The sequence below is a fragment of the Procambarus clarkii genome, chromosome 88 (assembly GCF_040958095.1).
Source record: "Procambarus clarkii isolate CNS0578487 chromosome 88, FALCON_Pclarkii_2.0, whole genome shotgun sequence".
Classification (NCBI taxonomy): Eukaryota; Metazoa; Arthropoda; class Malacostraca; order Decapoda; family Cambaridae; genus Procambarus; species Procambarus clarkii.
In genome coordinates this window covers 15292536-15317535 of record NC_091237.1, presented here as the reverse complement: position 1 = coordinate 15317535, position 25000 = coordinate 15292536, and the positions used below count along the sequence as shown (strand labels likewise).

The window sequence follows — 25000 nt, the reverse complement described above, 5'->3', positions numbered from 1 at the left end:
ACCAGCGGGGTTGTGTTGCCTGGTTTACCAGCGGGGTTGCGTTCCATGGTTTACCAGCAGGGTTGTGTTGCCTGGTTTACCAGCGGGGTTGTGTTGCCTGGTTTACCAGCGGGGTTGTGTTGCCTGGTTTACCAGCGGGGTTGTGTTGCCTGGTTTACCAGCGGGGTTGTGTTGCCTGGTTTACCAGCGGGGTTGTGTTGCATGGTTTACCAGCGGGGTTGTGTTCCATGGTTTACCAGCGGGGTTGTGTTCCATGGTTTACCAGCGGGGTTGTGTTGCGTGGTTTACCAGCGGGGTTGTGTTGCCTGGTTTACCAGCGGGGTTGTGTTCCATGGTTTACCAGCGGGGTTGTGTTGCCTGGTTTACCAGCGGGGTTGTGTTGCCTGGTTTACCAGCGGGGTTGTGTTGCCTGGTTTACCAGCGGGGTTGTGTTGCCTGGTTTACCAGCGGGGTTGTGTTGCCTGGTTTACCAGCGGGGTTGTGTTGCCTGGTTTACCAGCGGGGTTGTGTTGCCTGGTTTACCAGCGGGGTTGTGTTGCCTGGTTTACCAGCGGGGTTGTGTTGCCTGGTTTACCAGCGGGGTTGTGTTGCCTGGTTTACCAGCGGGGTTGTGTTGCCTGGTTTACCAGCGGGATTGTGTTCCATGGTTTACCAGCGGGGTTGTGTTCCATGGTTTACCAGCGGGGTTGTGTTCCATGGTTTACCAGCGGGGTTGTGTTGCCTGGTTTACCAGCGGGGTTGTGTTGTGTAGGCAACACAACCACTTACGCCGGAACGCAAGAACTGTGAAATGAAATCTTTGCAAAAGATTGCTTTTCTCTACTCCTGTTCTTTACTGAAGACTTCAAAGCTGATCCTGAAATACACTCTTGCCTGTGTGTGTGTGTGTGTGTGTGTGTGTGTGTGTGTGTGTGTGTGTGTGTGTGTGTGTGTGTGTGTGCGTGTGTGAGTTCACCTAGATGTACTGATCTAGATGTGCTTGCAAGGGGGGGGGGTAATAGAGAATTAGCTCCTAGTTCCCCCTTTTCGAGTTACTAACATGCAGAAACTGCAAGCAGTACAAAATAAGGCGCTAAGGAGAGCAGCAAAACACCGTCCACCATATGATCAGACAATCCAGGAGCTCCATGAACTCCTGAACATACAACCACTGAACATCAGACTGCCCAAGCCATCAGGGTGTGGAACACCATCGAAATGTTAGAGGACCCAATGTTAGAAAGATTACTCCAAGATGAGACGCCCCACTCCCACAGCTGGTGGCCCAAGATGAGACGTCCTACTCCCACAGCTGGTGGCCCAAGATGAGACGTCCCACTCCCACAGCTGGTGGCCCAAGATGAGACGTCCTACTCCCACAGCTGGTGGCCCAAGATGAGACGCCCCACTCCCACAGCTGGTGGCCCAAGATGAGACGTCCTACTCCCACAGCTGGTGGCCCAAGATGAGACGCCCCACTCCCACAGCTGGTGGCCCAAGATGAGACGCCCCACTCCCACAGCTGGTGGCCCAAGATGAGACGCCCCACTCCCACAGCTGGTGGCCCAAGATGAGACGCCCCACTCCCACAGCTGGTGGCCCAAGATGAGACGCCCCACTCCCACAGCTGGTGGCCCAAGATGAGACGCCCCACTCCCACAGCTGGTGGCCCAAGATGAGACGCCCCACTCCCACAGCTGGTGGCCCAAGATGAGACGCCCCACTCCCACAGCAGGTGGCCCAAGATGAGACGCCCCACTCCCACAGCTGGTGGCCCAAGATGAGACGCCCCACTCCCACAGCAGGTGGCCCAAGATGAGACGCCCCACTCCCACAGCAGGTGGCCCAAGATGAGACGCCCCACTCCCACAGCAGGTGGCCCAAGATGAGACGCCCCACTCCCACAGCTGGTGGCCCAAGATGAGACGCCCCACTCCCACAGCAGGTGGCCCAAGATGAGACGCCCCACTCCCACAGCAGGTGGCCCAAGATGAAACGCCACACTCCCACAGCTGGTGGCCCAAGATGAGACGCCCCACTCCCACAGCTGGTGGCCCAAGATGAGACGCCCCACTTCCACAGCTGGTGGCCCAAGATGAGACGCCCCACTCCCACAGCTGGTGGCCCAAGATGAGACGCCCCACTCCCACAGCTGGTGGCCCAAGATGAGACGCCCCACTCCCACAGCAGGTGGCCCAAGATGAGACGCCCCACTCCCACAGCTGGTGGCCCAAGATGAGACGTCCCGTTCACACAGCTGGTGGCCCAAGATGAGACGCCCCACTCCCACAGCTGGTGGCCCAAGATGAGACGTCCCACTCCCACAGCTGGTGGCCCAAGATGAGACGCCCCACTTCCACAGCTGGTGGCCCAAGATGAGACGCCCCACTCCCACAGCTGGTGGCCCAAGATGAGACGCCCCACTCCCACAGCTGGTGGCCCAAGATGAGACGCCCCACTCCCACAGCAGGTGGCCCAAGATGAGACGCCCCACTCCCACAGCTGGTGGCCCAAGATGAGACGTCCCGTTCACACAGCTGGTGGCCCAAGATGAGACGCCCCACTCCCACAGCTGGTGGCCCAAGATGAGACGTCCCACTCCCACAGCTGGTGGCCCAAGATGAGACGCCCCACTCCCACAGCTGGTGGCCCAAGATGAGACGCCCCACTCCCACAGCAAGTGGCCCAAGATGAGACGTCCCACTCCCACAGCTGGTGGCCCAAGATGAGACGCCCCACTCCCACAGCAAGTGGCCCAAGATGAGACGTCCCACTCCCACAGCTGGTGGCCCAAGATGAGACGCCCCACTCCCACAGCTGGTAGCCCAAGATGAGACGTCCCACTCCCACAGCTGGTAGCCCAAGATGAGACGTCCCACTCCCACAGCTGGTGGCCCAAGATGAGACGCCCCACTCCCACAGCAGGTGGCCCAAGATGAGACGCCCCACTCCCACAGCTGGTGGCCCAAGATGAGACGCCCCACTCCCACAGCTGGTGGCCCAAGATGAGACGTCCCACTCCCACAGCAGGTGGCCCAAGATGAGACGCCCCGCTCCCACAGCAGGTGGCCCAAGATGAGACGTCCCACTCCCACAGCTGGTGGCCCAAGATGAGACGTCCCGTTCACACAGCTGGTGGCCCAAGATGAGACGTCCCACTCCCACAGCAGGTGGCCCAAGATGAGACGCCCCACTTCCACAGCAAGTGGCCCAAGATGAGACGTCCCACTCCCACAGCAGGTGGCCCAAGATGAGACGCCCCACTCCCACAGCTGGTGGCCCAAGATGAGACGCCCCACTTCCACAGCTGGTGGCCCAAGATGAGACGCCCCACTCCCACAGCTGGTGGCCCAAGATGAGACGCCCCACTCCCACAGCTGGTGGCCCAAGATGAGACGTCCCACTCCCACAGCTGGTGGCCCAAGATGAGACGTCCCACTCCCACAGCAGGTGGCCCAAGATGAGACGCCCCACTTCCACAGCAAGTGGCCCAAGATGAGACGTCCCACTCCCACAGCAGGTGGCCCAAGATGAGACGCCCCACTCCCACAGCTGGTGGCCCAAGATGAGACGCCCCACTCCCACAGCTGGTGGCCCAAGATGAGACGTCCCACTCCCACAGCTGGTGGCCCAAGATGAGACGCCCCACTCCCACAGCTGGTGGCCCAAGATGAGACGTCCCACTCCCACAGCTGGTGGCCCAAGATGAGACGCCCCACTCCCACAGCTGGTGGCCCAAGAGCCTCGAATTACTAGATAAAACCCCATGCCCACAGTACATAATTCCCAGATGAAATACTGACCAGAAATCCTTCCCCCAATAATTAATACATACAAAACTAAATTGTATATATATTTATAAATCAATAAATAATATAGAGCCTTAAACAGAACAACATGTGTGGAAGCATCGGAGTGTGTATATATGAATGCTACACAGTATTCATCTATAGACATCCATATATGGTGAAACACATGTGAAGAACCCCACACACACTCACAGCTCCCTGACAAGAGGGAGCCAGCTTAGCTTAGCTGCCAACACCCACACATCGTGTCAGCAAGGCGGACAGCCCGCCTGCTTTCATACCTCTCACTGTATTTCCCACTTCTATACTTCCCTTCACCTATGCCTCTCCCTCATCTTTATCCCCCCCCCCAACAAAAAGTAGAACATCAACACATACGCGTTCCCACAACATCTGAGACCTTTGGCCCTTGAGTAAGCGTGCCATGCGTTTTCTCAAAAATTTAGGTTTTAGGCTCATTGACACAATCAGAGTACCCAAGAGCGGCAAGTTTGCAGTTTCAATGCCTCAGCGTGGCGATCCAGAGGGTAAACGCCTGCTGTGTCCGCGGCTCCTGTCCCCAAGCTGAGGAGCTCCAAGCTCTTCACACAACCTTTAGCCAGTCATTATATTCACAAACCTGTAACTTGTAAATCCGAAGAGCTGTGATGAGGATTCGAACCTATGCACTGGGTGTTACCCAGGCACACGCTCTAGACCACGGCACCACGCCACATGGTATAAGGATAACAACCTGAAGTTCTACTCAACACACGAGGGTTTCCTGAGGCTTCTACTGAAGTCGGACCAGGATTTCCACACAAACCCCTCTACTATATACCACACAAAGGGGTTGTGTGGTATATAGTGTCGTATTGTGTGGTATTGGGAGTCGGTCGGCCGAGCGGACAGCACGCGGGACTTGTGATCCTGTGGTCCTGGGTTCGATCCCAGGCGCCGGCGAGAAACAATGGGCAGAGTTTCTTTCACCCTATGCCCCTGTTACCTAGCAGTAAATAGGTACCTGGGTGTTAGTCAGCTGTCACGGGCTGCTTCCTGGGGGTGGAGGCCTGGTCGAGGACCGGGCCGCGGGGACACTAAAAAAAGCCCCGAAATCATCTCAAGATAACCTCAAGATAGTAAAGTATATCTAACAAAGAAAGTAAGTTAATTCTTATCTATGTTTGCTGATGATGCTTAGCTAATGACGCGAAACAGAACTGAAGACTGCAATTCAAGATAAAGTAGACAATCTCTAGAGATGGTTTGAGAAATGGCTACTAGACGTTAACCCTAACAAATGCAAGGTTATGTTGATAGGAGTCGGAGCAAAGAGACCTCAGATACAGTACAGGAGGAAGGGAAGGCCACGTCCAACTACTGAAGGAGAGAAAGACTCAGGAGTGACATAACTGGATATCTGACACCAGAGGCACACACACCAGCAGGATAACGAGGGCAGCATAATGAAACATTTTTTAGTATAGAGCACCAGCATGGAACTCCTACCTAAAGAAACATTAAACTAGAAAACATCAAAAAATAAACATGCAACAAGGCTCGTTCCTGAGCTATGAAGTAAGACTGAAGGAACTAGACCTAGCTACACTGGAGGAAAATAAAGGAATAGGGGAGACATGATAACGACATACAACATACTAAGACGGAACTAAAAACAAGTAGACATAGGAGCAATATAAGGAACAGTGGAACAAGACGACGTAACTGGACACACAGATGAGTCACAACGACTTTTCAGAGTTGTAAATAAGTGGAAGGAACTAAATGAGACGATGTCGAAGACAATTCTCTTCTTCTTGAAGACAACGAGAGAAAAGGAGTCACTGCATTGAACTAATGGTGGTCGAAAGGCGGGAATTAAAGAGCAGATGCTCGATCCTGCAAGCACAACTAGGTGAGCACGTACACACACACACACACACACACACACACACACACACACACACACACACACACACACACACACACACACACACACACACACACACACACACACACACACACACACCTTGAGTTTTGGCCAGAGCCATAAAGTAGTGAAGAAAAACAGTTTAAATAGCGTAATTCAAAATAGTTGTAGTATTGTGGCAGTGTGTAGTGTGGAGCAGACCTCACCGACCTCTGACCGCGTGACCTCACCCCGGCAGCAACCCTCCTACCACCACGGGGACGACGCTTGGAGATTCACTCACCTATTGTGTTAGCAGGACGGTAAGGTACTTGGAACCCCTGTGGGTAAGGTTGCATTATAGCAATGACTAGGTCAGGAAGGGCGTCTAGGTCCAGCAGTATTATGATTGAGGAAGAAGATAGGTTTGTGGAGAAGATGATTGGGAAATTTGTAGAGAAGAGGGATGTTTGGATAGGTGATCTAATCCAGGGGATTAAAAGTGAAGGCTTTAATAAGATACAGGGCGAGGTTCAAAGACTCAAACAAGAGTTTATGGATTATATTCAAGAGGAAATCAGGAAGAGCAGGGTAGAATGGCAAGGAGAAATATCTAGGCTTACTAATGAATTTGGCAGGAATAAGGGAAGCTTGGCAGGGGAAGGGGAAGTAGTAGTAGTAGGTGGAGTAGCGGGTGTAGGAGGGGTGGGGGTCAGCCAGGGAGAGGGCCACCAGCATGACCCTGAACTGAGAAAGAGGACAATCATAATCCATGGATTACTTGAAGCCAGGGCACCATCGAGGCAGGAAAGGATGGAGATTGAGGATTTGGAACTACAGGGGATCTTGAGAGACATGAGAGCCCAGATGGCAGGGAATGAGGTGCAAGTCCACCGACGCATTGGACCATACAACTGTAACAGGAAACGACCTGTCCTGGTACAGTTCACTAACGAAGAGGCAGTGGATTACATACTGCATCACAAACACCTACTCAGAGGTAGCGAAAATTACTACAACGTATTTATTGACAAATTCATGACGAAGGAGGAACAGATTGCCCACAGAGCAAGCAAACAACAATACGACTCTTCCCATTTGAGCGCAGCTACCCACCCCAGTGCTAATCCACCCCATGCTAACCAGCTCACACGTGCTTCTCAGGTCACCCCTTTCCCAAATCAGCCGCCCCTGCTTATCTCCCCAGCACATCCCTTGACCCCTCTGACCCCACTGGAGTCAAATTCATCCCACATTCCAAGGACCCCCTCATCACCTCAACCCCCAAAACCCGTCCAGCCCTCGTCCCCTCAACCCCCAAAACCCACCCAGCTCTCATCTCCTCAACCCCCAAATCCCATCCAGACCTCATCCCCTCAACCCCAAGAACCCACCCAGACCTCATCCCCTCAACACCCAAAGCCTACCCTGCCCTCACCCCTCCTCATCCCCTCTCCTTCCATGTGACCCCCCACCCTTGCGAGGGAGGTGGGAGGTCCCCCCCACCCCCTCTATCCATCCCCCTCCCAACCTCTCAACCTCTATCTGTCTCCCAACCTTACGCCATCTCCCAACCCCTCTATGCCCTCCCTAATCTTCAGACCCAGTATGCCCTTCCTACTCCAGACCTACCTACCCAGGCCCTACCCCAGACCCTCCTACCTACCTTCCTAGAAGCCCAGCCCCCAGTAGCCCCCCAAGCACCCCTCCTGAACTCTTTCACCCCCCATACACCCCCCGGACCCCCCCAGACACCCCCTGGATCCCCCCGGACATCCCCCGGACCCTCCCCGCCCCCAGTCATCCCCCAGACACCCCCCAGATCCCCCAGATCCCCTCTGCCCCCAGTCACCCCCCAGACATCCCCCAGATCCCCCCAGACCCCCAGAGAAAGGGAGAACTCTGGTACAAGAGTTTCCATGAAGAATCTCAAGGTTTGGTACACCAATGCTGATGGGGTATCTAATAAAGCAGAAGAGATAAAAGAAAGAGTGAGTGAAGCAGATCCTGACATAGTTGCAATTGTGGAAACTAAAATTAATGACATGATCTCAGATGCTATCTTTCCTGAAGGGTACCAGGTGATACGAAAAGAGAGGACACAGAGACAGGGAGGGGGAGTAGCACTCCTAATAAAGCGGAAATGGAAGTTTGAAGACCTGGGAAATCGAGTTACCAATGAGTGCACAAGCTTCATACATGGAACTCTGACAGTAGATGGGAGGAAGATTGTGATCATGGTAATCTACAATCCCCCACCAAACAGTAGAAGACCCAGGCAGGAGTATGATGACAACAACAAAGCATGTATTGATGAACTGCAGAAGGCAGCAACACTAGCCCACAGAATGAGAGCGAAGCTGCTGATCATGGGGGACCTAAATCATGGAGAGATAAATTGGGAATCAAGGAATCCCCATGGAGGGGATGAAACGTGGGGAGCAAAATTAGTAGATGTTATAGACAGGAATTTCCTGACACAACATGTGAAGGAAGACACAAGGGAAAGAGGAGGAGATGCACCGAGCCTATTAGACCTGATTTTCACCCAGAACGTAGAAGATATCGAGAATTTAGAGCATGAAATACCTCTAGGGGCCAGTGACCATTGTGTCCTAGTCTTTGACTACATGATGGAATTCAAAATTATGCCCATGGGACAAGAGATCTGGGAAAGGAGAGCTGACTACAGGAAAGGGGACTATATGAGGATAAGGGACTATCTGGGTGAAGTGCAGTGGGAGGAAGAAATTAGAGGAAAAACAGTCCAAGATATGATGGACCTAGTCATACAGAAATGCCAGGAGGCCGAAGAGAGATTTATACCAACGGTAAAGGGAAAAAATAAGAAGGAATATAATAACCCATGGTTTAATAGACAGTGTCAGGAAGCAAAAATGGCCAGCAGGCGGGAGTGGAGGAAGTACAGAAGACAAAGAACAGAGGACAACAGAAGCAGATACAACAGAGCTAGGAACGATTACATTAACATAAGACGAACATCGGAAAGGGACTATGAGAACGATATTGCAATCAAAGCGAAAAAACAACCTAAGTTACTACACAGTCATATAAGAAGAAAAATGTCGGTGAACGACCAAGTGACAAGACTAAGGAAGACAGAGGGGGCATATACTGAAAGTGACAAGGAAATCTGCGAGGCACTGAATGCCAGTTTCCATGGAGTGTTCACTACCGAGCCTGAGCAGCTCCCATTGTTGGAAGGGGTTACCCTAGATGAAAGACTATCAGATATAGAGGTGACAGCAGAGGAGGTAATGAAACAGTTGACAACTCTAGATGCAACTAAAGCAGTTGGACCAGACAAAGTATCACCGTGGATACTAAAAGAAGCAGCACAGGCCCTCAGCGTGCCTCTGGCAATGATCTTTAATGAGTCACTTATGTCAGGAGAATTGCCCAGTTGCTGGAAGAAGGCAAATGTCGTGCCGATCTTCAAGAAAGGAGATAGGGAAGAGGCACTTAACTACAGACCTGTATCACTGACAAGCATCCCCTGTAAAATACTGGAAAGAATAATTAGGCTACGACTGGTTGCACACCTGGAGAACATTAGGTTTGTGAACAAACATCAACATGGGTTCTGGACAGGGAAATCGTGCCTAACAAACCTTCTGGAATTCTATGATAAAATAACGAGGATAAGACAGGACAGAGATGGTTGGGCAGACTGCATATTTCTGGACTGCCAAAAAGCCTTTGATACAGTACCGCACATGAGACTGCTGTTCAAGCTCGAGAGGCAGGCGGGGGTGGGGGGAAAGGTCCTAGAATGGATAAGGAACTACCTAACAGGAAGGAGCCAAAGAGTTACGGTAAGGGGCGAGAAGTCGGACTGGCGAACAGTAACAAGTGGAGTACCACAAGGATCGGTGCTGGGACCAATTCGATTTCTTGTATATGTTAACGACATGTTTACAGGCGTAGAGTCCTACATGTCGATGTTTGCGGATGATGCAAAGTTGATGAGAAGAGTTGTGACAGATGAGGATTGCAGGATCCTCCAAGAGGACCTGAACAGATTGCAGAGATGGTCAGAGAAATGGCTACTAGAATTCAACACGAGCAAATGTAAAGTTATGGAAATGGGACTAGGAGATAGGAGACCAAAGGGACAGTACACAATGAAGGGGAACAGCCTACCTGTAACGACGCGTGAAAGAGACCTGGGGGTGGACGTAACACCTAATCTATCTCCTGAGGCACATATTAATAGGATAACGACAGCAGCGTACTCTACACTGGCAAAAGTTAGAACATCATTCAGAAACCTAAGTAAGGAGGCATTTAGGGCGCTTTACACTGCCTACGTAAGGCCAGTCTTAGAGTATGCCGCCTCATCATGGAGTCCCCATCTGAAGAAGCATATAATGAAACTGGAAAAGGTTCAGAGGTTTGCAACGAGACTCGTCCCAGAGCTACGAGGGATGGGGTATGAAGAGCGCCTGAGGGAACTGTGCCTTACGACACTAGAAAGAAGAAGGGAGAGGGGGGACATGATAGGAACGTATAAGATACTCAGAGGAATTGACAGAGTGGACATAGACGAAATGTTCACACGGAATAGTAACAGAACGAGAGGACATGGATGGAAGCTTGAAACTCAGATGAGTCACAGAGATGTAAGGAAGTTTTCTTTTAGCGTGAGAGTAGTGGGGAAATGGAATGCACTTCAGGAACAGGTTGTGGAAGCAAATACTATTCATAATTTTAAAACCAGGTATGATAGGGAAATGGGACAGGAGTCATTGCTGTAAACAACCGATGCTCGAAAGGCGGGATCCAAGAGTCAATGCTCGATCCTGCAAGCACATATAGGTGAGTATAGGTGAGTACACACACACATCCTTTTAAAAAGACCCCACGGAAGTCACCTGAAGAAAAATGAGGCAATGATTCACTCGAGTGCACAATATCTGAAACATTATAGGAACGAGCGATGAAAAACTCTCACTAATGAGCCCAGCAGACATGTCGTAGCGGAAGGCTCCCCCAGGTACCACACGCACACGCACACACACACACACACGCACTCACCTTTAGCTAAGGTGGGAAGCGCAGCAAGTAAGGTCAGGAGGACCCGAATGCAGTTGGTACTTCGCCTCTTGGTCCCATAGGCATGGTTGATGGGGTAGCCGCCCGTGGCATCCCAGCTATGGTTGGGGGCGTGGGTGGTGGTGACGTAGTGGGCGTGGGAGATGCTACTGGTGCTGCAGGAGGCATGGGAGGTACTGTTCGAGGCATGGGAGGTACCGTTGGAGGTATGGAAGGTGCTGCTGCTGCTGGTGGCGCGAGCTTTGCACCTGTGTGGTGGAGAGGTGTCCTGAAAACTAGGAATTGTGTGGGTCTTGGAGTCCTTCGTTAAGGCGAGGACAACATCCATGCCGCCACAACAGGCAGAGACATCAAAATCAGCGTCTTCAGCGCCATCAACGCTACGCTCGATAACGCATACGCCACAGGGATCACCGTTATGGTTGATATCCCAGCGGTGATCCTGTACTTCACTGCCAGTGCCGGGGGTCTCGGCACTGTCTGCGATGCCGCAAACGTCACTGTAATCAGTGCCACGGGAGAGACTTCCGCTCGGGAGACGTCGCATTGTCACTGCTCTCAACAACGGGGGAGGCCACAGTGTCTCTCCTTCAAGGACGCCGCAAGCGGTCACATCGCTGGAAACTTGAGTTCGAAGCTACAAGCTCCTTCGCAAATCGCATCTCTGTCCATACTCTCAATCGTCACGTCGTTAACTACACTACTTCGAAAGCGTCGTCATCCTCTTAAAGCGATTGTGATTGGCTATCTTTGTGTGTGTATACATACATATGTATCTGTACACATATATATGTATCCTTGACTTTACCCCAGAGGAAAAATTATGAAACAAGTAATCATACGGTTCAAATAATTTCCACTCTTTTTTCTCAGCACTTAAACTCTTAATTTCTCATGATATTTCGTCTGTCTCAAGATTGATGAGTTTTCTCATCGTTCTCATCAAGCGGCGAGTATAGCATTGTCTTCCTCGGCAAGTCACTTTTCTTATATCATCGAATTCCCTCACAAACACACGTCTTTAACACCTATTTGAGAGCCCAGCGAAGTGTATGCGCGCGTCCTTTGGCTTGTCCTTAGGAGAATTACCTTGTTAGTGGATGGTTGAGCTCTTCGTCAGTGGGTGCTTGAGCTCTTAGGCAAGTGGTGCTCAAGATTGAGCTCATGGCCACTTCAGGGTTTTAGTAGTGACTTCGTAGCTTTAGCAGTGACTTCGTAGCTTTAGGATTGAGTTCGTAGCTTTAGGATTGAGTTCGTAGCTTTAGGAGTGACTTCGTAGTTCTAGGAGTGACTTCGTAGCTTTAGAATTGACTTCGGAGCTTCGGGAGTTACTTCGAGGCTTCCTTTTGACCCCACCTGCTCCAGAACCCTGAAATTGAAAAAAAAAATTATAATTTACATAACTGGCGAATAATCTAACGCTCTGGACTATTTTGTACTCTCAGTACTTCTAATCCTGGTACTGCTGCCATACACACTGATGTAAATAATACAGTAATACAAATATCAATACATGTGTATGATTCGTTCAACGCAGGAGAGCATCTCATCCAAGAAGTCATCCAAGGAGAAGTCCTTCAAGAAGAAGTCTTTCAAGGAGAAGTCTTGATACTCGAGCCGCTTCTTGTAATTGAGAAGATTGACTACGAAGAAGAGAGAGGACTTAGACCTTGCCAAATATTATATTGTTAAATTACTTAATTGTGTGTTGATAGTTAACTCTATGGTATTTCCTCTCTTAAAGGCCAGTTGTAACTCGTTTGCCAGAGTGCAAATCTGTGGAATTGTTTGCACTTACAATCAAGTGTATTTACTACTGTACTAAAGAGTGCACTCATCGTAGTGAGTGCATTCATTACATTCACAAATATGTTCAGAGTGCACTTATATTATTCAAGTGACTAACACATACCCTTGCACTCAAGTGAGCCCTCACTTAGGTGAGTGCAACTGGAGAAAGAATGAACGCAAGCAGCTTTATGCTTGCACTCTCACACGCTGTTTTTTTGAGTACAAGTTAGAACAGGTCAGTCGTACGACAACTTCAATTTCTGGAATCCGTTTGATAGCGAGTACGAAAGACTGGTGTTGACTCAAGTGATATCATTTACTCTCATAATTCTGCGATAACGAGCGATATATATTATTATCATTAGTTGTATTATTAATTATTTACGCAATTAATTGCATTGATATTAATATCTATAATTTTCCATTTGCATTCACGACACTAATAATAATAATTAATTATTATTAATAATAATACACAATCACATTGGCGTGAGGTATCAATGAGAAAGTCAGTACGAGGGTTCGAATCTGTACACTCTGGGTACTTTTGGCTTTAAATAACGTTTTAGTAACGGTAAAGTTTCGGGAAGAAAACGTTTTAAAAACAGTAAAGTTTCGTGAAAAAGTCTTAAAAACAGTAAAGTTTCGTGAAAAAAAAGTCTTAAAAACAGTAAAGTTTCGTGAAAAAAGTCTTAAAAACAGTAAAGTTTCGGGAAGAAAACGTCTTAATAACAGTAAAGTTTCGGGGAAAAAAGTCTTAAAAACAGTGAAGTTTCGTGAAAAAAAGTCTTAAAAACAGTAAAGTTTCGTGAAAAAGTCTTAAAAACAGTAAAGTTTCGTGAAAAAGTCTTAAAAACAGTACAGTTTCGGGAAGAAAACGTCTTAATAACAGTAAAGTTTCGTGAAAAAGTCTTAAAAACAGTAAAGTTTCGTGAAAAAAAGTCTTAAAAACAGTAAAGTTTCGTGAAAAAGTCTTAAAAACACTAAAGTTTCGGGAAGAAAAACGTTTTAAGAAGCAACTGTTTCGGAAAGTGCAGCAACGTTTTGGTAAACATCAAAGCTTCGTTAAACATAAAAAAACAAAATCGTTTTCAGGCCCAGAGCGTCGTAATAGTTGGGAGATCGAGCGAGGAACTTGTGTTTGAATGTGTCTAGGAGAGATTATTGGCACCTCCATGTAGGCACTATTGGTCCCGGGAATGACCCAAGTGGAGGTAATGTGGGTGGAGACTATTCCAGCTCCAGTTAATTGATTCCAATCCTTGATAAATGTTCCCATGAGGGGTATCGGGAATATATTTTGGGGGAGAGAGAGAGAGAGAGAGAGAGAGAGAGAGAGAGAGAGAGAGAGAGAGAGAGAGAGAGAGAGAGAGAGAGAGAGAGAGAGAGAGAGAGAGACAGAGACAGAGATAGAGAGAGAGAGAGAGAGAGAGAGAGAGAGAGAGAGAGAGAGAGAGAGAGAGAGAGAGAGAGAGAGAGAGAGAGAGAGAGTAATAGGAAGTGCCCTAACTGGTACAAACGGTATGTTATTTATGCTAACATCAATCGAGCATTTTCACACAGCTTCAGTTCCTAACAAGTTAATAAGGAACAGATCAAAGCGAAACAAGTCGTTGTCAACAACGACTTGTTGACTTCTAATGGTCACGTGTAATTCATCAAAAGGACGGCGAACCACCACCCCACCACTAACGAAGAGGCCAATGCTAAGAATCTTTTCCCTTCCTTTAATACTCTAGAACAGTGACGCACAAGATAGAGGAAAGATTCCTGGAAAATGACACAAACAGGACATGGCTACACGACACCAAGCTCCCTACATGCTACAAGACCAAGGAGATCACCAACTTGCTCACAAAGAACTCTCCTGACGCTAAAGGAAATACCTTAAAAGAGGTTAGTATCGTGAAGGTGATTCCTTGAAGACTGCCAGCCCCAATGCTCTCAATATATCAACCATGATGTTATCTCCTTCAAGTCGCCTGATAATGCACAAACAACATTCAAATATTGTTTCTATACACACACACACACTTAGACTATCATCAAATTATCCTGTACAGCAACTTTGAGAACACATTCACCAAAAGGAGAATAGACATAGCCAATCGGCAGTCTCCGTGGTGTAGTGGTAAGACACTCGCCTGGCGTTCCGCGAGCGCTATGTCATGGGTTCGTATCCTGGCCGGGGAGGATTTACTGGGCGCAATTCCTTAACTGTAGCCTCTGTTTAACGCAACAGTAAAATGTGTACTTGGATGAAAAAACGATTCTTCGCGGCAGGGGATCGTATTCCAGGGACCATAGGATTAAGGACTTGCCCGAAACGCTACGCGTACTAGTGGCTGTACAAGAATGTAACAACTCTTGTATATATCTCAAAGCACTTCACAGTAAGCACACTCTTCGTATTTTCAACAGCCAACTTACCCCTAGGATCATCCTACCATCTTCAAAACCACGCAGTGCTACCAGTTTGAACCACACATATGAAGCTGGTTCACACGTGAACCACACGTGTGAACCACTACCTGTCGAATGGGAATAGGGCAGTAATTATCAAGTTTCCTCGAAAGAGTAACCACATCACCTTTTTCCACACCTGCATGGGACGTATATTACATGTGTTTTTATTCACATGTTCTCTAACTACGAGGGTGCTAAGGTGTAGCTCCGAGGGTGCTAAGGTGTAGCTTCGAGGGTGCTAAGGTGTAGCTCCGAGGGTGCTAAGGTGTAGCCCCGAGGGTGCTAAGGTGTAGCTCCGAGGGTGCTAAGGTGTAGCTCCGAGGTGCTAAGGTGTAGCTCCGAGGGTGCTGAGGTGTAGCTCCGAGGGTGCTAAGGTGTAGCTCCGAGGGTGCTAAGGTGTAGCTCCGAGGGTGCTAAGGTGTAGCTCCGAGGGTGCTAAGGTGTAGCTCCGAGGTGCTAAGGTGTAGCTCCGAGGGTGCTAAGGTGTAGCTCCGAGGTGCTAAGGTGTAGCTCCGAGGGAGCTAAGGTGTAGCTCCGAGGTGCTAAGGTGTAGCTCCGAGGGTGCTAAGGTGTAGCTCCGAGGGTGCTAAGGTGTAGCTCCGAGGGTGCTAAGGTGTAGCTCCGAGGTGCTAAGGTGTAGCTCCGAGGGTGCTAAGGTGTAGCTCCGAGGGTGCTAAGGTGTAGCTCCGAGGGTGCTAAGGTGTAGCTCCGAGGTGCTAAGGTGTAGCTCCGAGGTGCTAAGGTGTAGCTCCGAGGGTGCTAAGGTGTAGCCCCGAGGGTGCTGAGGTGTAGCTCCGAGGGTGCTAAGGTGTAGCTCCGAGGGTGCTAAGGTGTAGCTCCGAGGTGCTAAGGTGTAGCTCCGAGGTGCTAAGGTGTAGCTCCGAGGGTGCTGAGGTGTAGCTCCGAGGTGCTAAGGTGTAGCTCCGAGGTGCTAAGGTGTAGCTCCGAGGGAGCTAAGGTGTAGCTTAGTTAAACGTGTTCTTTTACGCCGTGAGTCATTCTCAGTGAAATTGGAACAATAACTTTTAGAGAACAATTTTTCCCACACCTTCTCAATTAAAGAACTTGAGTAATATTTAAGATTCGTGTTGGACTCACTGCTGTAACACTTTTCATCATATTCCATTATATAAATGTATGTGTGTGTACTCACCTAGTTGTGCTTGCGGGGATTGAGCTCTGGCTCTTTGGTCCCGCCCTAAAGGGACGTTGTGTATTCACCTAGTTGTGTTTGCAGGGGGTGAGCTTTGCTCTTTCAGCCCGCCTCTCAACTGTCAATCAACTGTTTACTAACTACTTTTTTTTCCACACCATACACACACACCCCAGGAAGCAGCCCGTGACAGCTGACTAACTCCAAGGTACCTATTTACTGCTAGGTAACAGGGGCATTCAGGGTCTTTTGCCCATTTGTTTCTGCCTGGTGCGGGAATCGAACCCGCGCCACAGAATTACGAGTCCTGCGCGCTATCCACCAGGCCACCAGGCCCCCTCCTGTATGTGTGTGTGTGTGTGTGTGTGTGTGTGTGTGTGTGTGTGTGTGTGTGTGTGTGTGTGTGTGTGTGTTTCAATACACACAACACAACATTCTAAACACCAACACCATTCTGAGGGATCAGAGGTTCCTGAACCTTTCTCTCCACTCCAACTCAACAAGTTTTCTTCCATCAGAATATCTAGGCTAAGCTGAAGCTCCCGGGCCTATAGAGTTCCTCCTTCCGTATAGTTTGATATAAAAAATCCAACCATCCCCTTCTGCCTAGTTATATTTATATTTAAAACTCCATACTGTTATGGAGTGAGCCTCCACTCCCCCTCCATGTATGAAGTTAGCCTTAGGGACAAATCCACAAGGGCCGTAACGAGGATTCGAACCTGCGTCCGGGAGCATCCCAGACACTGCCTTAATCTCTGTGTGTTAGCCTTAGGGGTTTGAGCACTACAAGGGGCAGGGGAGGGTGTGTCCTGTTGATGCATTGGAAAATACTTAAGCTGCACCAATTCTATGAGCTCCTCACGCTTTAAGGTGGTCGCTATATCACGGTTCTTACACGCTAGGGTGGCCGCTATATCAAGGTGGTTCCCGTTACATGTTGAAATTTGTAATCGATTATATATTAATATTGAATTCTAATGTTGTGAGGTGCTGTACCGTGCAGCTGTATCATGCAGCTGTATCATGCAGCTATACCGTGCAGCTGTACCGTGCAGCTGTACCGTGCAGCTGTACCGTGCAGCTGTACCGTGCAGCTGTACCATGCAGCTGTACCGTGCAGCTGTACCGTGCAGCTGTACCGTGCAGCTGTATCATGCAGCTGTACCGTGCAGCTGTATCATGCAGCTGTACCATGCAGCTGTACCGTGCAGCTGTACCGTACAGCTGTACCGTGCAGCTGTACCGTACAGCTGTACCGTGCAGCTGTACCGCGCAGCTGTACCTCGAGCCAAGGTGAGGCATAAGATACATTCTCCGCTGTATCTCTCAACGACACAGCAACTTTAAGAGGTAGCGATAAGCCTGTTTGGTTAAGGCTGTGTTAAGGCTGTGTGGTTAAGGCTGTGAGTGTGGTTAAGGCTGTTTGGTTAAGGCTGTGAGTGTGGTTAAGGCTGTGTGGTTAAGGCTGTGAGTGTGAGGTGTTTTATTTCTCTTGAAGAATAGCTTTTCGTGTCCAACTGTATTCTCTTGTTCGTGTACCCACCAATGTCATACATTCTCGCCATTTCTTCTCACCTGAGTATTTTGTATGTGGTGATCATATCTTCTCCCTGTGTCGAGGTTAAGTGTCGAGCAGAGAGCCCGGAGGGGAAAGGGGGAAGGTACAAGTACAGTTTCACTGATTACCTGTGACAGGTGCCTGTGACAGGTGCGTCACGATTGCAGGAACAGACTACCACAGAACAACTAATCTAACTTGTTACACACGATGAAAAACAAGCCAACGGAGCTCCATGGGGATCTATTAAGGAATAAACGCATATATATATATCTATAAATGTCTGTGTGTGTGTCTGAGGTTGTAAGCCAGACGTTTAGGGCTAGTTACACTCAATTTTTCATGGTAATTGCAACTGGGTACGTGCACAACATGGGCGGGCCGGGAAATGCGTCAAATACGAGGACTTCCAGCTTCACTAGGACCATCAATGGTGTTCCTAATGGACTCCCTGGCCTTAGTTTATAAACAGAGGTAGATAGGACGAGAGAGATAAGGAGAGAAGATGAGAAGATAAGGGGAGAAGGAGAGGGACGGAGAGAGGCTTCACATAAGCTGATGTTGGATAACAGCTCTTTCTTGCATTTTCACCAGGAGAGAGACGGAGGAGGTGAGAAGGGAGGAAGAGAGAGAAAGAGGGGGGGGGGGGGGTAGACAGCGACAAATGAACAGATATAGATGCAGACAGGTAGAAACGAAGACAGAAAGGTAGAGGGAGAGAGGGAGAGAGGGGGAGAGAGAGAGAGAGAGAGAGAGAGAGAGAGAGAGAGAGAGAGAGAGAGAGAGAGAGAGAGAGAGAGAGAGAGAGAGAGAGAGAGAGAGAGAGAGAGAAAGAGAGAGAAAGAGAGAGAGAGAGAGAGAGAGAGAGAGAGAGAGAGAGAGAGAGAGAGAGAGAGAGAGAGAGAGAGAGAGAGAGAGAGAGAGAGAGAGAGAGAGAGAGAGAGAGAGAGAGAGAGAGAGAGAGAGAGAGAGAGAGAGAGAGAGAGAGAGAGAGAGAGAGAGAGAGAGAGAGAGAGAGAGAGAGGTGGGGACACACACACACACACGTCTGAATACCAAGCAAGACAAATTCTAGTTCATTTCCGAAGGCTGGTTTAAGAGATCTATTTTGCAATTGCTAAATTGTGAGAGAAAACGTGACGTCGAAATTCAACTTAGGGGGAAACGTAACTATTTTCCCCTGACGAAAAAAAAAGGTCTGTGAGTGCAAAAAAAGGCTGTAAAAACAAATAACAAAAGTGACCAAAAAAGCAAGTAACAAAAGTAACCCCAAATGACAGAGTAAAAAGAACAGAAACCCCAGAGCAACAAGAGTATAAGAAGAAAGAAAACGGAGAAAATTTGAAGGAGTCAAAGAATATATAGAGGAAAGGAAAATATATCAATAAATCCCAGCCACAGGTGATAAAGATAGGGAGGTGAGGACGCCACAGTCCGTCTCGAACCATCATCACGGGGTAACTGAGCACCAGAGGGAGGTGGAGCCGGCTTTATAGGGCACGAAGTATGTGGAAAATATGTGAAGATGAAAATAAAACTAAAAACTATATATAAATAAATAAAACTAAAATAAATAAAGAAATAAAGATAGAAAAAGCAAATAATGATGATAAGAAGCAAAAGAAGAAATAGAGAGGGGTAAAACCTTTTGATTTTTTGGCCTAGCCCCCCCCCCCCCGCCCCCCCCTAGCTGTGCTAGGCTAGGTTAGGCTAGGTTGAGTTGGGTTGAATTAGATAGAGGTTAGAAGGTCGATAGTTAGCATTATCTATACCCTATTTCCCCCATCTCTAAGTGCTATTAACGAGGCTCGACACGCAATTGGACGAGCCCTGCAAACAAGCACTCGTCCCTTCTACTCTAAACTACATCTATCTATCTAAACTTCATCTATCTATCTAAACTTCATCTATCTATCTAAACTACATCTATCTATCTAAACTACATCTATCTATCTAAACTACATCTATCTATCTAAACTACATCTATCTATCTAAACTACATCTATCTATCTAAACTACATCTATCTATCTAAACTACATCTATCTATCTAAACTACATCTATCTATCTAAACTACATCTATCTAAACTACATCTATCTATCTAAACTACATCTATCTATCTAAACTACATCTATCTATCTAAACTACATCTATCTATCTAAACTACATCTATCTATCTAAACTACATCTATCTATCTAAACTACATCTATCTATCTAAACTACATCTATCTATCTAAACTACACCTACCTCTGGTACTTGGAGTTCAGTAATATTAGGCAGCCGCGCTCATCTTGACAAAACAATTTTTTGTTTCATGATGTAAGTTTTTGTGATCATAAATTCACGGGTTTAATTCCTCCTTTTGTGTGTAGCTTTAAAAGTTTTTGGTCTGTTGATTAATTATCTGCATTACAGTGTTCAAATGTCAGACGTCCGTGGTGCTCAAAGAGCCCATGGTGCTCTAAGAGCCCAGGGTGCTCTAAGAGCCCATGGTGCTCTAGGAAACTCATATACACTATCTTTTCATGAGGAACAATATCAGATGCCTACTGATAGTCTCGCAAAATGTTGTCTAACCCAACCTATCTCTCCCCATGGATGGTCAAGCCGGGGCATGCATACCCGTTGGTGTCTGCAAACAGGATCTTTGGGTACTCAGGAAATTTTCTATCTCTCTGTCTCTGTCTCTCGCTCTCTCTCGCTCTCTCTCTCTCTCTCTCATGTTCTTAAGAACATAATAAAAAACCTTCAGATTCGAAACTCTTCTTCAAGAAAATAAAAAAAGATCTTCAAAAATCACCTTCAGAATATAATAAAAAATATCTATTCAGAGGCAATAAGAAGACTTATTGCCTCATACGACGTGGTTTCTATTCATATCTATACCAATTTATTCACATACATGTCTAACCTGCGCTTGAAACAATCCAGTGAACTCGTGTCTATATCACGTGACCTGGTAATTTAACCCGATAGCTCAACAACCCTATTTTCAAACCAGTATTTACCCAGGTCTTTCCTAAATCTTATCTTAATATCCAATGCATATCCACTGTGTAAAATAAGCCTTATTCCTAAGTTTTGTCATTAATTTTGTATTTGGAATGGGACGGGGGAAAGGAATGGTGCCCAACTACTTGTTGACAGTCGGGGATTGAACTCCGACCTGCATGAAGCGAGACGTTTGCTCTACCGTCCAGCCCAAAATGATTAACTGAAGAATGAAAATGAAGCCTAACAAGGCCAATTTAAAGCCGACATGCAACATAGACATTAAATGCCGAATTGCTTATAGAAATTAATCTAATTCCTCTTATCCCATATAGTGAGCCATTGATTTATTGCCTGAAGATACCTTCCCATCATGATTCTGAGATTGTCCTCGCGTTAAGACGCGAGGACAATCAATAGATTGATAGAACAATAGACCTCAGACATGCACAATTGTATCAACAATTGCAACATTGTTCTGCTGATATTTGGGAACTCTTTGCACTCTTTGCAACCTGAGTGCATGTTTGCACCCCAGACATGCACTTCAAAACATTCCTTTCTCTTGAAGAATAGTTTTCCGTGTCCAACTGTGTTCTCTGGTTCGTGTACCCACCAATGTCATACATTCTCGCCTTCTGGTTTCCACCTGAGTATTTTGTATGTGGTGATCATATCTTCTCCCCATGTCGAGATTACACAGCACACAGACATTCCTAAAAACAAACAGACATGCACCTTGGCTTCCCGTGCGCTTAAAACAGTCCTGCACCTGCAACCAGGTCTTTGCTAAACGTAGCTAAAGTTTAATCAATAACTTAGCTAGTTGTATTATCCTTTCCCCTCTCTCCCTCCCTCTCTCCTTCTCTCCCCCTCTCCCTCCCTCCCTCCTCGGTTATCGCCTTACCCGATATTTAAACTTCCGATATATATTTTTTGTTATCTGCGACCCCTCTCATTATCCGCCTTTGATCTAACCGGAGAGCTGCTAGTCTGGTTAATTTGCTCTATTTCGTCTTCCCTCACATTATATATATATATAATGTAATATATATATAATTGATATATATATATATATATATCAATAATCTGTTACTAATTGAACTTTCTTTCTATTTTAGTATATAAATCAACACGATGTTAAAAGGGAGAAAGGGAGAGAGAGAGAGAGAGAGAGAGAGAGAGAGAGAGAGAGAGAGAGAGAGAGAGAGAGAGAGAGAGAGAGAGAGAGAGAGAGAGAGAGAGAGAGAGAGAGAGACAGAGAGACAGACAGACAGACACAAAGTGTGCCATACTTAACTGATCCTAGTCTTGTATTACAGACAACAAAGAGAAAGAGTGAGACAGAATGAAATGAAAGAAATGATAAATAAACGAATTAAGGGAACCACTCAAATCCCCAAGAATATGAAAGATCGAAGAACTAGAAGACATAAGAATAAGACATCGAAGTGGCAAGTAAATCAGAGTCCCAATGACAAAATCAAATTTCAGAATTCTAATTCTAACCCGCTGTTAGAACCTCAATGGGACTCCCTTTCTGAACCACTGGATGAATAGGTGGTTTGAAGGAGGTGTAGTTTGTATAGCTACGAGTAGGGTGGTGAAGGTTGAAGGGACAGGAAGACATCTGTTGCCCTGTAAAGTGTAAACAGAGTGTTGGGGAAATCTGAATTTTTTTAAGATTTGTGTCTCTTCCTTAGCCTAAGGTCGCCTCAGGCAGACCACACTCACTCAAGGTGGTATACACACACACACACACACACACACACACACACACACACACACACACACACACACACACACACACACACACACACACACACACACACACACACACACACAAAGGGGCCTCGTAGCCTGGTGGATAGCTCGCAGGACTCGTAATTCTGTGGCGCGGGTTCGATTCCCGCACGAGGCAGAAACAAATGGGCAAAGTTTCTTTCACCCTGAATGCCCCTGTTACCTAGCAGTAAATAGGTACCTGGGAGTTAGTCAGCTGTCACGGGCTGCTTCCTGGTGTGTGTTTGTGTGGTGTTGAAAAAAAAGTAGTTGGTAAACAGTTGATTGACAGTCGAGAGGCGGGCCGAAAGAGCAAAGCTCAACCCCCGCAAACACAACTAGGTGAATACACACGCACACACACACACACACACACACACACACACACACACACACACACACACACACACACACACACACACACACACACACACACACACACACACACACATCTCTCGAGCCGTTCGTCTGATCTCGCTCACGTACCTGTTGGCATCTTCGCTATATGCAAATCTCAGGCAAAGTGGCTTAAGAACTTTATATTGCTCAGAAAATATTGCTTAACCTCAGCAAACACACAACGTAAAAATAACGTTCTGTGTGTTTGTTTGTTACGTTGCTTTCTCGTGTTGCAATTTTGCACGATGTTGTAACATCTTGCCTGTATCGCAGTGGTCTACGTGCTAGGCTCACACCTGAATGACTCGAGGGGGTCAGTCAGTCAGTCCCAGGCCTTCCCCCTTCTATATACCTCATACCTCTGTTCACCTGGCATCTCAATAGGTGACGGGAAGTAACCATGCTGTAAGAACAATCCTGAAAAGGGCATTAGTGTTCTTATAGCAGAACCCCGATAATCTGAACCGCCTGTGGATATTAATATTATATTGGATAAAATATTGATTCTGGACTTTTTTAAAAATGATCTTAATTAACATGACCAAATTCGATGATTTTTAGTGCAAATCGCAAAATGAGATTCCGGCTTAGTTTTATCTTTAAAATACACTTAATGAAAAATCAAGATTAGATTGAAAAAATATTGACTTGGGTCTGTCAGGGATTGGCTGGCGTGGAACAGTGATTGGAAGGGGTGGAACAGGGGGGATTGGAAGGGGTAAAACAGGGATTGGAAGGGATGGAACAGGGATTGGAAGGGGTGGAACAGTGATTGGAAGGGGTGGAACAGGGATTGGAAGTGGTGGAACAGTGATTTGAAGGGGTGGAACAGGGATTGGAAAGGGTGGAACAGGGGGGGTTGGAAGTGGTGGAACAGGGATTGGAAGGGGTGGAACAGTGATTGGAAGGGCTAGAAAAGGGATTGGAAGAGGTGGAACAGGGATTGGAAGGAGCGGAACAGGAGGGTTGGAAGGGGTGGAACAGGGGGGTTGGAAGGGGTGGAACAGGGATTGGAAGGGGTGGAGCAGGGATTGGAAGGGGCAGAAAAGGGATTGGAAGGGGCAGAAAAGGGATTGGAAGGGGTGGAACAGTAGCGGAAGAGCACAAGAGCGCCCCGAAATTGGAAACAGATGATGGCAGTAATTAAGAGGTCGCCAAAGATACGAAAATTACAGAGGATAGGGGAGGAAAACAGAGAGAGAGAGAGAGAGAGAGAGAGAGAGAGAGAGAGAGAGAGAGAGAGAGAGAGAGAGAGAGAGAGAGAGAGAGAGAGAGAGAGAGAGAGAGAGAGAGAGAGAGAGAGAGAGAGAGAGAGAGAGAGAGAGAGAGAGAGAATACAGCAGAACAACACTTAACATTTTCAAGAATTCAGAACAAATGTTCCCCCCATGGATTCCCTAACCCAAGCTTTCTCTGATTTCCCAATGGTATTCTGAGTGACTCTAAACAATACTTTACCATCCATAGCTTCCAGCAGGACATGTGTATATAGTCTGACGAGGTCCTATATACACAGCAGAAAGAGGAGGAAACTGAGAATAGAGTATTTAATGCTGTCTCAATCTTTCTTTCTCTCTGTCTCCCTCTCTCTCTCTCTCTCTCTCTCTCTCTCTCTCTCTCTCTCTCTCTCTCTCTCTCTCTCTCTCTCTCTCTCTCTCTCTCTGTCTCTTCGTGTCGAAAGGAGCTCGTCTTTCTCTTAAAGGTCGATAAAGGTCTCGTTCTGGATGCTGAGACATACAGGTAGAAAGTTCTGTCTGGAAGCACCTCGAGGATTCTACAGAATTCTTCAAGGCTGTATAGGACTCTACTGGACTGTGTAGTAATGCATAGGACTGTGCAGAAGTGAATTGACTTTGAGCAGAGTCCTGGAGGGAGATTCACGTATCTGACCTGCCACAGACCACAACATTCACAAGAGTCGACTTGAGAATGGTCCAGGACGGACCGAAACGTCGTCGTCCCTTCAACTTCTAGTGTGTGGTCTGGTCAACATACTTCAGCCACGTTATTGTGACTCATCGCCTGCATTCACAAGCACCTGAGTATTTACATACTATTTTAAGTTGTAAGTTTTAAATGATTTGGAGGAATTTGTATGGTTAT

The 25000-nt window shown here is 47.4% G+C and overlaps 1 protein-coding gene across 1 annotated transcript in view; it reads right to left on the bottom strand.

Annotated features, from left to right (window-relative positions):
- LOC123745865 (uncharacterized) overlaps positions 1–25000 on the bottom strand; it is a 115828-nt gene that overhangs the window by 40003 nt on the left and 50825 nt on the right. Inside the window, exon 2 of the mRNA XM_045726952.2 lies at positions 10735–12121. Within this exon, the coding sequence (XP_045582908.2) occupies positions 10735–11299 (565 nt within the window). The 5' untranslated portion in view covers positions 11300–12121. The remainder of the gene's footprint in view (positions 1–10734; positions 12122–25000) is intronic.